The sequence below is a fragment of the Anguilla rostrata genome, chromosome 7, assembly GCF_018555375.3.
Source record: "Anguilla rostrata isolate EN2019 chromosome 7, ASM1855537v3, whole genome shotgun sequence".
Classification (NCBI taxonomy): Eukaryota; Metazoa; Chordata; class Actinopteri; order Anguilliformes; family Anguillidae; genus Anguilla; species Anguilla rostrata.
The window spans coordinates 17321828-17335600 of NC_057939.1; the positions used below are offsets into that span (position 1 = coordinate 17321828).

The following is a 13773-nucleotide window of genomic DNA, read 5'->3' on the forward strand; positions in this document are numbered from 1 at the left end:
TTTTATGTATTTAGGAGCTGTACCCATTTTGCTCCACATTGTTGCTTCCGTTTTTCAATTAATGGGTACCACCTCATACAATGTAATTATGCTTTATTCAAATGCAAACCGTTACCACAGGTAATTGTGACCACAGCGTAATTACATCACAACATTTCTACAGTGTTATTAGGTAAACTATTGGGGGAAAAGATTCAAATTAGTTGCTGTTGCAAATGAACAGTGTACGTGTTTAAACCTTTGCTGAGATCTCTTGTGGTGTGCAGGTCCCTACGGGTGGTCCCAAACTCACAGTCCATTTAATTAGATTTCCTGCAGTCCAATGACCCTCATTCCAGTGTGAGCATCTGTAAAAAATTCAAAACTTATCCCCGCTGGGCTTCAATCGAGACCACACTTGCTGTTGGCAGCAGGTATGATGATGACTAGTGGTATTTATGTAGCACTTTTCTTGGAGCTCTCTATACTGATGCTGGAGAGGGAGGAAGGCTGAGAAAATCAGCAATCACGTGTAGCACCACCCCCTCCCTCCCTGCAGTGGCCACTTATATCCTCACACATGGGATGAGGGAGAGGGCACGGGTTATTTGCTAATTAAAGTGGGGGATGATTAGATGGCCAGTTCAGGAACTGCTGCCAGGAAACTGCAAAACCCTGCGCAGTTGATTAATGGCTAAAGTACTGTGCAAATGATCTCCTGATGTCGGCAAAAATTCCCCACCAGCGAGCAGAAGTATCTGACTTAGGCTGAGCTGTAATTTGCTCTTCAGCTTCCTCAGACTTTGTGTTGTGTGCAATACAGCATGCACGCACTGTCCAGGCCCCTGGCCCCTCGGCATCAACCCCCACCTCCCCCGGTGCCTACCGCCGCCCTCCGAGAGCCAGTGTTATCTGGCCTCCTCCAGGACGGGCAGGAAGGGCAGTTCGGTGTTCCCCAGGTAGACTCGGCCCCCGTGCTGGAAGGCGTCGCTGACGGCCCACGTCAGGCTGCCGTTGGGGTCGTGCAGGCTGTCCAGCACCTCCCCGTTCGGGCCCAGCTCCAGAACCAGGCCGTATCTGGGCAGCAGTACGCTGTACCAGCTCAGTGGGACCACCTGGAACACAGGAAACCGACTGTTAGCGTCTGTTAGCTTGGAAAATTACTGTTGTATGAACAATGTAGTCTAACAGTCTATATGAGTATGTGCCCAGTAGAATATGTATAGCATCGTAAAAAGAAAAAGGTTAAAAATTTAATTGTAGCTGTAAAGATATTTCTGTGTAGCAGCAACTTTGGAATTTATTGCGGAAATATTGCTTCAGTATTAATAGTTCCTGCTGTGAGGTGGAACAAATTGAAATGAAAACTTATAATATAATGAAAACTGAACTGTATAGAGGCTTGTACACCAGGGGCACCTGGATGCCTTGCAGAATGTGCACTTATTTGTGTAATGTGCACCTTTGCTTCTGGGCTTGGCTCTGGCCTGTAGTTAGTGAACAGAGCCCTCATTTAGGGAGGACCTCTTTGTGTTCCCTGGCTCCAAGCAAGAAAATAAACCCGCAGAAAGAGCTCCTCAGACCCTCCGGAAACACAGATGCCCCGCCTCGCCCCTGACATATGGAATTACACGCTGCGTCATCCTGGGGCTGGGAAGGAGGAGCTTGTTGCCGGCCCCTTCATGTGGGCCCCATAGCTGAGCGAGCTGAGCTCAGAGGTCACAGGGACACTGCTGCACGCACCGTCAGTAAGAGTCCAGGGTGAGAATCACACACACAGCTGATCTCAGCCCTTCTCATGGAGTAGCTTTAGTGTCATTATGTAAAAATACTGTGTAAGTGTATGCTGTAAGTTGAGTCTACCAAAGGGCAAAATGGTTATGATGATTTCTATGATGATGATGTTAATGATGGTACATATATATAGGTATTTTGTCTATATGTATTTATTTGTTTCTTTCAGAACAACAGCATTGAAATTAATGAATCACTGTATTAAATGAAATTTTAAGTTGAAAATAAATATATAAATACCTTGGTCATGAAGCGCTTTATGACTGGGTAGGGCCCGATTAGGTCCAAGAAGGGGGGCAGAAGCCGGCCAGGAAATCGGATGGTGGTGATGCCCACGAGGAACGTGCCACGGTCACTGGCCCGGATGTTGTCAGGGTAACCGGGCATGTTGTTCAAGAGAACCTCCTTGGTGCCAGCCTTGGGCCCTTTCAACCAATACCTACAGCAGCAGGTGCAAAAACACAGGCGTACATGACATTATACAAAGTCAACAGGATTAGAATCATTATCTGTTCATAACAGTAAGGAACTGAATATATTGCATTAATACCTAACAGGTGTTATCATCTTGGAAGAGATAGATTTACACTTGCCATACACAGGACAGCCAACAGATGGCGAGCATATGCTCAAACAAACATCTGTCCCTTTTTCTTTGCTTTTTTCCAATTTATTTGGAAGATTTATCAATTAAAGGCTGTGGGGAACTAAAGGTTTGAGTGACATCATTGTCTGGAGGAGTGGAGCTGAAAGTGAGATGTGTGTAGATATGAAGTCCGAAATGCACATCATGTGGAGTACAGGGTTCAAATTCCCCACGGTCCCTTAACCCAGACCCCCTGTGCTGAATTTACCGGAGTATTCGGCCAATGCTGGTCTCGGCCATCAGCAGGAAGTCCTCTTCGGGTGAGAAAGCGATACCGTTGGGCATGTAGAGGGAGTCTAGAAGCGTCTTTACAAGTCCTGTCTCTGGGTCGTAAGTCAGGAGACGCCCCAGGTGGTTGGTCTCAATCACCTGCAAGAGTCCAGGATTTATTACCTTAAGGAGAGATCTTTGCCCCAAAGTTGTATTCCCACATATAATTTCTGTTTCATTATTCTTATCCAAACCTTTTTTCTAATTTAGTGTGTGTGCGTGTGTATGTGGTGGTCTTCAGATAATTTCAAATTGAAGGCCTCAGGAGAGATTTAGGCTAAGACTCATGGAAAAGTGGAGGACATAGTGATCAACAGGGGCACACTGTTGCTAAGCAATGTTCAGCAAAAACCATGAACGTAAGCTGTGCTCTCCCCGGCTCTCTCACCTCATAGCGGACGTGCCTCCTGCCCCACCTGCTGCTGGAGTCGGTGAAGAACACCGTGCCATTCCCAGAGATTTCCAGACCGTTCAGGAAGCCAAACGGGATCCCGTCAGCACCTGGTTCCATGCAACAATTCCTCACCCAGTAATCACAGGTAAATAACTTCAGGTAGCCTTGTGAACGCAAGAATAATAAGTGACCTCTGAAGGACCTCTGGTCTGAATATGCTTTGGCTAAGATAAGTAGCGACACACTTGTGATGCTGCAGATTCTCAAGTGTGTGTGTGTATGTGTGTGTTTGTGGGTGTTGGAGGGTGTGGGCTGTGCAGATCTGCATACCTTCCTTGCTGGACAGCAGCAGGGTCTTCTCCCCGCTCTGTGGGTTGACCCGGAACAGACCCAGGTAAGAGTCTGCCACAATGAGCTGTCCCTCGCTGTCCAGTCTTAACCCGTGAGGACGGCCACACACTGGCTCGTAGTCTGTACTGGTCCCTACAAGCACACGACTAATGCTCAATGTTTACAGCACACTGCCAAACTCATAACCCTGTGGAAAACAGGATGAACATAGCATTAGTGGGACTGTGGAGTAGCTCATCCTGAGTATTCATTCTGTCCACTGCAGGGACACCGTCCATGATCACATGTCCAATCCTGACTGCCCTGGGGAGGGCAGGGCTTCAGTAGGCAGGGTGACCTCATCTCATTGCACAAAATAAACTTTCTCACCAGTTGCACAAGACGCAGAGGCTGCTTCACAAGATTGAGTTTCTGAGGAGTATGCCTGCTTACCTGGGCTCTCCTGAATTAATAGAGGATGTTGCAGTGATGGGATAGACTAACCTATTCAATACCTATTTCAGAACTAGGGGGAAAAATGTGGATAAATAATGGTTAAAAAAGATCATGATAAAGAGCACATGACCCAAATACTGAGGCTGACTGAGCACTTTCCGACATAAGCATGCATAATTCAGGCGGAAGAGTGCTGACTGAAGATTTATTATAAAACCCGCTGCTCTTTAATCTCCGTGTTAAGAAGCAGGAGTGTGGCTTCAGTTCTAATAAAGGCACCAGTGTTCCTTTGAAATGCCATCCCTTTTAAAAGCACCACACTATTCACTGAGGAACCATGGATAATGTGCACTGGCAGCAGGGTAAAAAAAAGACTGAATGGATGAATGCATGTGTCCAGTACTGATTACAAGTAAAATGATTAGCCAAGATGAGCTAAATTAGCTCTTTTGTCATTTAAACTTATGTTTTTGTAGTCTATCCCTGGACTGCAGCAACACTATCTTCCATTGAAAACCAAAGAGCAGTTGTTTATTCCCCAATGCTAGTAGTGTCTGTAATAACAGACTGAACTATAAACACAGATAGCTAAAAAAGGAAATAGAATTAAACTACTACATCTGAGCCAAGGGCTTATAACTATAGTATTTCCTGAAATGATTACTATACCACCTTATTTAGAATATCTTTGATTCAGTATGTTTCAATACTTTCAACATTCAAAGCATTTTTATTTAACATGCAATCACACAAGTGAAAGCCAAAAATAGCTGTTTTAAACGATGCATAAAATATACACTAACTCAAATAAATGGATATTCAAAATGTTCACTCATTCCCTCTTCATCATCTTCACACTGTTATCATCACAATCACTGTAATCATGCTTCTTTTACACCCTATACGGGCACCCATCCTTTCCATTCAATTCCTTCTTTTCTATTTTTAATTTTAATTTAATTTTCACAATCTATTCTATTCTTTACACTTTTTTTCTCCACTGACCGCATTCTGGGATGTTCTGCCCCATCTGTGTGATGAAGTGCAGCTGATCCTGATGGATCCTCCACAGCTTGCCATCCACTGTGCCGGTGTATACATTCCCTGTGGAGGGAAAGGGGATGTGGGATGTGGGATGTGGGATGTGAGATGTGAGATGTGACGACATGTTGGCTGCTCACGTTAAGGAAAGCGCACACACTGACAGATAAAGCCAGCACTCAGCCGAAGCTCAATGAGCAGCTGCTCATAGCTGCTCACATCCTCACGGTCCTAACGTTCCAGGAACATACCGGGGAAAATGACAGGAGGTTATGGCCTGCCACAGGCTGGTGATTTTGAGATGCGGCCAAAAGTACAAAACATGAACTTCTGAAAACTATGGTGAATGTCAGATGAATGAGGGGATTCTAATCCCGCTTAAGCAAAAAATCTCATTAAGAGAATTTAATTAAGCACATCAGGGAACCAAGTACGTCAAGGCATCAGCACAGATATAGGACCATGTCTAGAATGTTTGCATAATGTCTAATGATTATGTCAAATGTGTGAATACAGCTGTATGAAAATGATATGTGAAATAATTAATTTGGCAACCATGAACCATGTAGTTTATGAACTAAGAATTTAACAGACATCTAGAAAACACAAACGTACCAAACTTGAGCCCAAAATAGCAAGGCAGTGAAAAGTGAAAATCACGTTTGGTATGGACAGTGAGCAGGTCTGTGTGTGGCCATCAAGGAACCAAGAGCCAATATGAAGCTATTAGGAAGCTACTCATTTCACACATTTCCAGTCCATGCCTAAGACCATATGTAACATTAGTGATGTTTGTGACAATACTGACTGTGGCCATGGGCCTCAGGGCCCTCAGACACACATATAACTCACCCTCTTCATCAGCAGTAAAAGATTCAGGCCCCTTTAGCTGTCCAGAGAAGAGCCTGCGACCCTGCTGAAGCCTGTTGTTCACCTTCAAGGGGCCCTCAAGGGCTGGTGGGGGCCCCTCAAATCTGCAGGAGACAGAACCCAAAACAAAGCAATGAGTAAATTAATATTTCCTCATTATACTGGCAGGGCTGGGGTCAACTTTTATATCCAATCCAATCAGGAAATGAACTGAAACTCCACTAATAAACTGAAAAATACATATAATGTTCTTTGAGGATTTTGTAATTAATTGAAATCCAGTTAATTTCCAGGACTGAATTAATTTAAAATGGAACTGACCCCAATCATACATACTGGGTAATCCTATTTAACTAAGCTCTCTCAGAAAGAGCTTCACATTTAATTTCTATTCATAACAGATACTCATTAAAAAGACTGAACTTCTGGTCACCTATGAATATAGTGTAAGTTTTCAAGAGTTCACGTAAGTATAAAACATTACCATGTATTATATGGAGACATCTTACTGAATTGCTGTCACTGGTGAATTTGCAAAGTTTAATCTGACAGGTAAAAACCAAGAAAAAAAAAATACAAGTTTGACCAAAAGTACATGGAGAAGGCCAGTGAGAAAAAAAGAGAAAAGAAACAGAAGAAAAGGTACAGGTGACTGGTCAATCTAGATCTGAAGGGTTCTACAAGTGAACACTGAACAAAGACGAGGAATTCACTGCGTTAGCTGGACTCACATGAATGGCTCAGGGTCAATAGGCGAGGGCATGAGGTACATTCCTACAATCACAGCAAGAACCGCAACGAATAGAGCGCACCGCCGTATCCTGAGAGGACAGACATCATGGTTAAACCACACACAACAGAAACAAACCATCAAACCAATCCAAAACCCATCTGCACCGGCACCGCTGAGCTTCCAGCCAATGACTGATGAGGCAGCAAGGAGGGAAGAAACACCTGCATCTGAACCCAGCAGTATCTAAATTATGCACAAACCTTCCACTATCTTCCCTCTGACCCCAGGGAGATAGTGACCCAAAAGGAGTTATCTCTGTTCTGTTACCCTTGCTGTCACAGTATTGTGCACACTTCTGGGTACTTCACCTTAAGGTATGGGGGTCTCTCCATCAAAATTCAACCAGGATTTAGGGGCTTTACAGGCTTCCAGTTTACCTCATGCTTCCTTCAGGAAGTCTTTGTGTATTAAAATTAATACAACAGAATTTTAGACATGGTGTCATGCATAGTTTAACAGATACAGGGGTAAAGATTGGTCTTCAAAAGGGGTTTGAAACTGATGCCAGTTTGGGGGGTTAACAATTTATCTGATTGTATGCTAGGATATGAATGAAATTAAAAATCGGAGTTATTTTATAGTGACTATACAGAACACAGAGAACAAAAATTGTGTTCAGTTTTGTCCCAAATATGAATGTAGAGCAAATGAAAATTAATTCAACAAAAATCTTTAAGAATGAATGGTCATTTGTGGGCATAATCATACACTCATGACACATTCACAAATAAAACATGACAATGTTGATATGTTCACCAGGTCATCATCCTTATGAAATTCCTTCATGGCTAAAATCTATTTATTCAAAATTATGATTATGAACCATATCTTGATGCAATACACTCTTTGAACACAGACAAGGGGGGTGACATTTCACAACTATAAACCATAGAAAATATAATCTTGCACATTGAGGTTCTGTTACATCCCCAAAACAAATACATATTAAAAAGCTTTGTTTTTTTAAAAACATGACAGTAGTTTGCAACACTGTGGTTTTTCTGTTGGAACACTGAACAAGAACAGCAAACTCTGGTGGCCATTACATTTAAGTAGACACTACAGTGCAAAACTTAATTTATGATTTTAACATGTAGGTGTTATACAAGGGTGATATTAATTTCCACAAATTAACTGTGTACACATGAAAGAATGAGACTATAAAATATGCCCACACGCGATTTTCTTCTGTTGAAGATGTATCACCAGTTTACACTATAACCATCTGACTTGCTTTTAAGGTATGAATAACCTATTTTAGTTGCTCTTGTAAGCTTACAAAAATAATGAGAATAGCTGCTGTTTTAGTCTTTGCAGGTAAGGAATATGTATATGAAAAATGAATAGCTTCTGAGGACCAGGCTCGACAGCCAAGTCCATTTCCCATGGAATGACTTGTGGGTGGAAAAGTGCAAATAAGGACAACTAAACTGTTTCAGATGTGAAATGTAATGGTGAAAAACTTTATCGCATCAGACCCAGCAAAGGATAGCTAAGATTGTATAAAGATATTTTTATAGGGATAGACAAACTTGACTACTATAGATATTGCAAACTAAGCACTGTCACATTAATAAAGGTACATACCGTAGGTGGGAATTAGTTAAAACTACATTTCTGTTTAAAAAAACTACACGTCTGTCAAGTTACTGCAAGACAAGCCCATCCCATATCATCCCAGGAGCCGAAAGACCACAGTTTGCATTTTCATTTGCGTGTTGTGATGAGTTTATGGGCCCATAAGCCAACAGTGACGAAAGGTACAATTTGCTGTTTCTAAACTGGAAAGAGAAAAGGTAAGAAAAAAACTAATTTCATCTAGGGTCAATAAGCATAACATACACACTCCTTACGTCACTCTGGAAAAAGGTCACAATCTAAACCATAGTTTTGAAAAAACGTTTTTGCACAAACTGACTTTATTCAGGAAAGGTCTTCAGCAGACGTGGTGGCTAATTTCCACTGGGCGGATCTATGAGGTGTAGAATATCAGTGCTTTCAGATTCCAGAGATCCTCGCCCCCCTCACGGTGAACACTGGCACAACAGTCCATGGGACAGGGCCGAGGAGGAGGAGCGCGGAACCACGTTGTCTAATTCCCTAACGACACCTCTTACAAAACTCATTTTATGTAAGAATTGTATTTACAATTAAGCAACATTACATTCCATTAAACACTCCACGTTGCGTGACTTATGGTTCACACTAGGAGTCGATAACGTGTACTCAATAGTAAGTGTAAAGCATCAACGTGCAAATCGTAAAGAATAGCGCAACGTTTTCCTGTAACTAGGAGTGCAATCGCTACAAATCATGAATGAAAATTACAAACTAATCCGTGACGTGTTGAGTAATATAGGCATAGAAAACAGGTCTAATAAGTAGATCAGTAAATACTAGTTCTAATAGCCTACGAAGTGCAAAAGTAATAGCCAAATGATCCATAGTGCTTATTTTAAATACATTAAATACAACTAAACACAGTGCGGTTTACTCTTAATAAAATTAAATTTAACAGCTGCTTTTCAATGATACCAGGTTCAAAATCACGAAAATTCCTAAACGTGGAAACAGCTTACATTTCTGATTATATTCCATAAACGCAACTGCAACAGCCGAAAAAAATCCAAGTGTAAATACAGCCTACTTACATAATTCGTTCTGCAAAACGCCCTTGCCTGGGATACTTAATCCAGTGCGTGCTTTTCTCTGCGATAGCCCAACACTTCTGATAGGAGAGTCACAAAATCGCTGAGAAACTCGTGGAGAACTTGAACTCTGCACCTCCGCCGTATGAGAGGGAGGGAATGCTTAATGTTATGAGCGAATCTGACCATGCCATTTGTCTCCCGCCGCAATGTTGTGGATTGGCAATTTCTCGCTAGGAAAGAACTGGATTCGACTCCTCTGCGGGTAAGTGACAGTTAAATTGGGTTCAACCAGGGGACACAGGGCTTAGGCTGTATCAAACGGATGAACGTGGAGACTTGGGTGGTTGCAAAAGAATGCCGAAAGGCTCACCCAGATCGTCAGACTTCAAAATGTAGATTGAATGAGTCTTTTGAAACCGCAACTGAACCTGACAATTGTTTAATATATTATGGGAGGTTAAATATGCTTTAATACAAAAGCCAAACATTCTTATCTTACAATAAAAAGTCTTATTGAAATGAAGATTGTCTAGTCCTTTGATTTTTACTTCCGGGCTGTCGAAACGAGTGGTACCAAGCAGAAAGGACGAGAAAATGTGGAGATATGACATTATTTTATTATCATGCTTTGTTATCTTGCATCCTCTGAGTAAGGGAAGCGACGCATGTGAGAATATTTTAAGATTATGCCCAACTGAAACGCCTTTGTGTAAATTATTGAGAGAGGTAAATCTGCAGCCTGCTGTCTCACGCTCCTGCTTCGTGTTCTCAAGCCTGGTAGTCTTGGAGATTAAATTATTCACCAGTGTTCTCCGTTCAAATTTCCAGGCAGGTTTTGGAGGAAAGGGGGATAGAGGTAGAGAAATCAGATACACAAGAACACCAAATATAATTTTTAATCACAAGTTTAATAAATGAATCCAGGCCTTTTACAAAAAGCCATTTTTGGTAACAATTTCAAATGAAATATCAGTTACCTACAAAAATAAATCTGCTTCAACAGTATAAATAGAACAGCAACATCTCTGTATCACAAATTGTAGGTACTTCTCGTTTCTTGCAAGCCAACCTTACAGATCGTTCCTTGTACCATCACCACCTCAGTGTCAGCAGTACCAGAAACTATGTCATAATTATGAAGAAAATTGCCCTCTCTGAAACAAACACTCCTTAGTGAGCTGCAGCCCTTTTCTGAGTGATAATCGCATATTTAGGCCCAGTGTGAAACTAAGAATCCAAATGGCTTCTATCACAGTGGATTCTCTCTTTACCAGTACATATTTAGTACATGACAAGAAGAAAACTTGAGAGGTTTGGCAAATAATAGAAATCCTTATCATATCGTCTTTCTTTAGCATTTCCACTTTCATTCTGGACAATACTGGCCTAAGTGTTTCATTAACAGCTCTATAGGATATGCATTAGTAGATATAATGCATGCATAATATGATTATTTTAATCTTACATTGAAGTCCAGACAAATTCAATCATGACCATCTTCCTGTCCTTAAAACAAATTATATTCACAGTGTAACTATGATATGACTAAAATCCAATAAGTGGAGATTTTTTTTGGTATAGTTCTGAAGAATATTTTAGAGACAAATTTTTAAAAAGTTAGCATTCATGACAACATAAAAATAACCATCCATATTACAACCTGTAACTACCCAATTGTGTGTTATGACATACTCATATAAAATATAGGTGTCAAAGGGGGTGGGGGTCCCTGAATTAAGAAATAAAGTGCCCAAGCTTTTCTAGAATGAGGGTCTCGTATGCTAAAGCAATTTTTACATTTGGTGGTGGTTGTCTACAACTCACAGTGCATTTAAACTGCACACACCACTATATAATAAACTTATTAAAATATATTAATAGCTTAATGATATAAATCTCCAATGGGGCAGGGGAAGAACAGTTGGCTAAAATAAGACTAAACATAATTTATATTCACTACCCAGTGCTTTAAGAGTAAATAAACTATGCATGGGTAGAGTGTGCATGCCCACTCCTGAACTGGTGTGGCATGTATCTACTTGCACCAGGCAAAACTTTAAACCTTAAATTAGTGTGCATTTGTACAAAGTCTTTGGCTATATAATCCCACCAAAAAAGAGAAAAGAACAGTACATAACATAAATCAATTCTCAACTTTTCACAGGCAAGAACAGTAAGACTATTAAAAATGGCTGAGAAATGTGCAGTTACAGCAGTTCTCCACTAGATGCCTCCATATAACCACAATGTGCATCGTCTACAGAAAGTTTGTGGAGCAAGAGTGCAGGCTACACATTGTGATCCAGTACCAGTCAGAATATCATCATGCAGTACTAGCAGAAAGCAGTGAAATGCCACCGTGTGCATGTTCACCTTCGGTATACGAAGCATCTTTGTTTAACGCAATTTTTTCCAACTGGTGCGTAAAGCTGTGACATCTCAAGTCGATTTCCCATTGGTTAGATTGTCTACTCAAAAGTGCACTTTTTATAGTTTTATATAAAATTGACTGGGAAACTTCTCTTTTATACACAGAAATACCAGAGTGCATTCGCTGGCATTGCAGAAAGAATGACTGTACAAAGCACATGACCAGAAACCCCGCTCTAAGGCTAGGAAGGAGTGGTGCACATTTGGGCAATCAGGGCTTGCAAGGGGAATCACTCTCTCTCTCTCACTCTCTCTCTCTCTCTCTCTGCCTGCAGCCAGCAGCCACTTATAATGGAGTTCAAATGAGTGTGTTACTCTGGCTTACCGCACTTGTTCCTGCAATACTGCAATCAAAGGTAAGATTATGAAAAAGAAGGAGAGAGAGAGAGATCATATTTCCTGTCTAACAGAGCATTACAGCCTTACAGACTGGAATGGGGGGGGGGGGCTTTGGCCTTTCAATCAGGCTCATGTGTCCTCCCGGTGTGAGTTAGTCACCCACACTGCAGCCTGGCCATTATCAAAACGCCAGTGTGGAAGGAGGGGGTCCGGATTTGACTGACGCCTGCTTTATCCCCTGAGCTCACACATCTTGTGTTACAGTAATAGAGATCAGAGGCAGCTGTGCGCCCCCCAATCATACCCCAGGGTAACAGGATAATGCGCACATATAAAACATATTAAAAGCATGTGCACTCTAACCAACCCCCCCATAATCCTCAAAGTCTGAGCTCCATATTCACCTGCCACTGAGGGACAGGATCAATATGGGGGGGTGAGGGGGTGACATTACAGCCTTCTTTCTTTTCAACTTTCTCTACATCCATCTATCAACTTCCCATGATCCACTTGTCCCATGCATTCACTTGTTCAGCTTCACTGAACTCCACATACAGATGAGGTCACAGTGCTTCAGACATTAATGCGGATCATTAATCACTCAGCTCCGCTCACAGCTGCCTCATCACCAGCACTGACTGATCTCTTCAGCCCAAAGATCACCTCAGCCTCACTGTCACTATCTGTCACACAGCCCAAAGTCTACAGGGTCGCTCCTCTTAATAATCTACCCAACACTTCCTCATCTTTCATCCTGACCTTTAACTCACACAAACCTGTTTCATGCCCTAGGCTGCTTCACCACCCAATAGAGGTTCCTTACTCTGGTAGCCTCACCGTTTTCTCTCTCTGCTCTTTGCTGCTCTGTCAGTTTGTCATTTTAATGTTACACCGTCTTCCCCAGTCTTTCCATTCTAGCTGGAATGCTATTAAATGCAGGCAAATTACTTTACAACCCACTTGCAAATGGAAACGTTTGCCCATGTTGTCCTTTCGAAAGCCCATACTCCACATTAAACTTTGCAAGGACTTAAGATATGACTGGATGTCTTTTCCCCCTCAAAATTAAAGCATTGCTTCCACGCCTCCCAAAATAAAATAAAACCAAAAAAATAAAATGAAAGCTTCATCCACATAAATTAAAATAAGAAACAGAAATATTTACAAATCTTTGCATCCATCAATTAAATAAAAGTGATATAAAATTGATTCAACGTTCCTCTTGAATCATTCACATGTTTAAGAGGTAACTGATTAAAATAAAAGTAAATAGGGAAATAGAGCTGAGAGAGAGAGACAGAGAGAAGAGGGTGCGTGTGTGAAAGTGAAAGCTGTGGTACACTCCGGTAAGGCGCGTGACATCACAAAGGTAACACCTCCCAGTGCTCTGGGTGCTCCCAAAAAATAAGTCTCAAATGGCTCCGGTGCCCTGCCACCAGAGCAACAGCTCCCTCTTGTGTTCATCCTGTGCATTACACATAACGTGAGGCAGTCCAGGTATCTGCTCCCATCAGTCCTTGTGAGTGACCTACACGCGTGCTCAGGTCCTGCCGTGTTCTCTCGCCCTCCCCCTCTCTCTCCGGGTGGGCGCGTTACCCATGATTCCCCACGGCCCTCAGCGCCTCCTCCAGCTTCTCTCTGTAGTTGGCGTAGCGTCTGGTCAGGACCTGTACCTGGTCGTCCTCCTCCTTGTGCAGGATACGCAGGAAGTTCTGAAGCTCCGGGATGGAGAACGCGTCCCACTGAGGGAGGGGATAAGGAGAGAGGGAGGGGTCACTGT

At 42.1% G+C, this 13773-nt stretch overlaps 2 protein-coding genes across 6 annotated transcripts in view; both read right to left on the bottom strand.

Moving 5' to 3' along the window:
- Nucleotides 1-76: 76 nt before the first annotated feature.
- Nucleotides 77-9640, bottom strand: zgc:194209 (uncharacterized protein LOC570908 homolog). Of its 2 annotated transcripts, none has more exons than XM_064343316.1 (9): nucleotides 9225-9640; nucleotides 6512-6601; nucleotides 5763-5884; nucleotides 4875-4973; nucleotides 3414-3566; nucleotides 3078-3190; nucleotides 2628-2788; nucleotides 2014-2212; nucleotides 77-1094 (listed from the first exon to the last, which is right to left on the bottom strand). In XM_064343316.1, coding segments are annotated over exons 1-9 (1146 nt in total). In that variant the 5' UTR covers nucleotides 9227-9640; the 3' UTR covers nucleotides 77-887. The 2 variants fall into 2 exon arrangements, with proteins under 2 accessions (XP_064199386.1, XP_064199387.1); XM_064343317.1 differs by lacking the exon at nucleotides 9225-9640 and adding an exon at nucleotides 9153-9219.
- A 473-nt stretch (nucleotides 9641-10113) lies between these two features.
- Nucleotides 10114-13773, bottom strand: part of rassf3 (Ras association domain family member 3) — a 53623-nt gene continuing 49963 nt past the window's right edge. For all 4 annotated transcript variants that reach the window (XM_064343312.1, XM_064343313.1, XM_064343314.1 and 1 more), the window contains one exon: nucleotides 10114-13735. In XM_064343312.1, coding sequence (XP_064199382.1) covers nucleotides 13586-13735 — 150 coding nt within the window. In that variant the 3' untranslated portion in view covers nucleotides 10114-13585. The remainder of the gene's footprint in view (nucleotides 13736-13773) is intronic.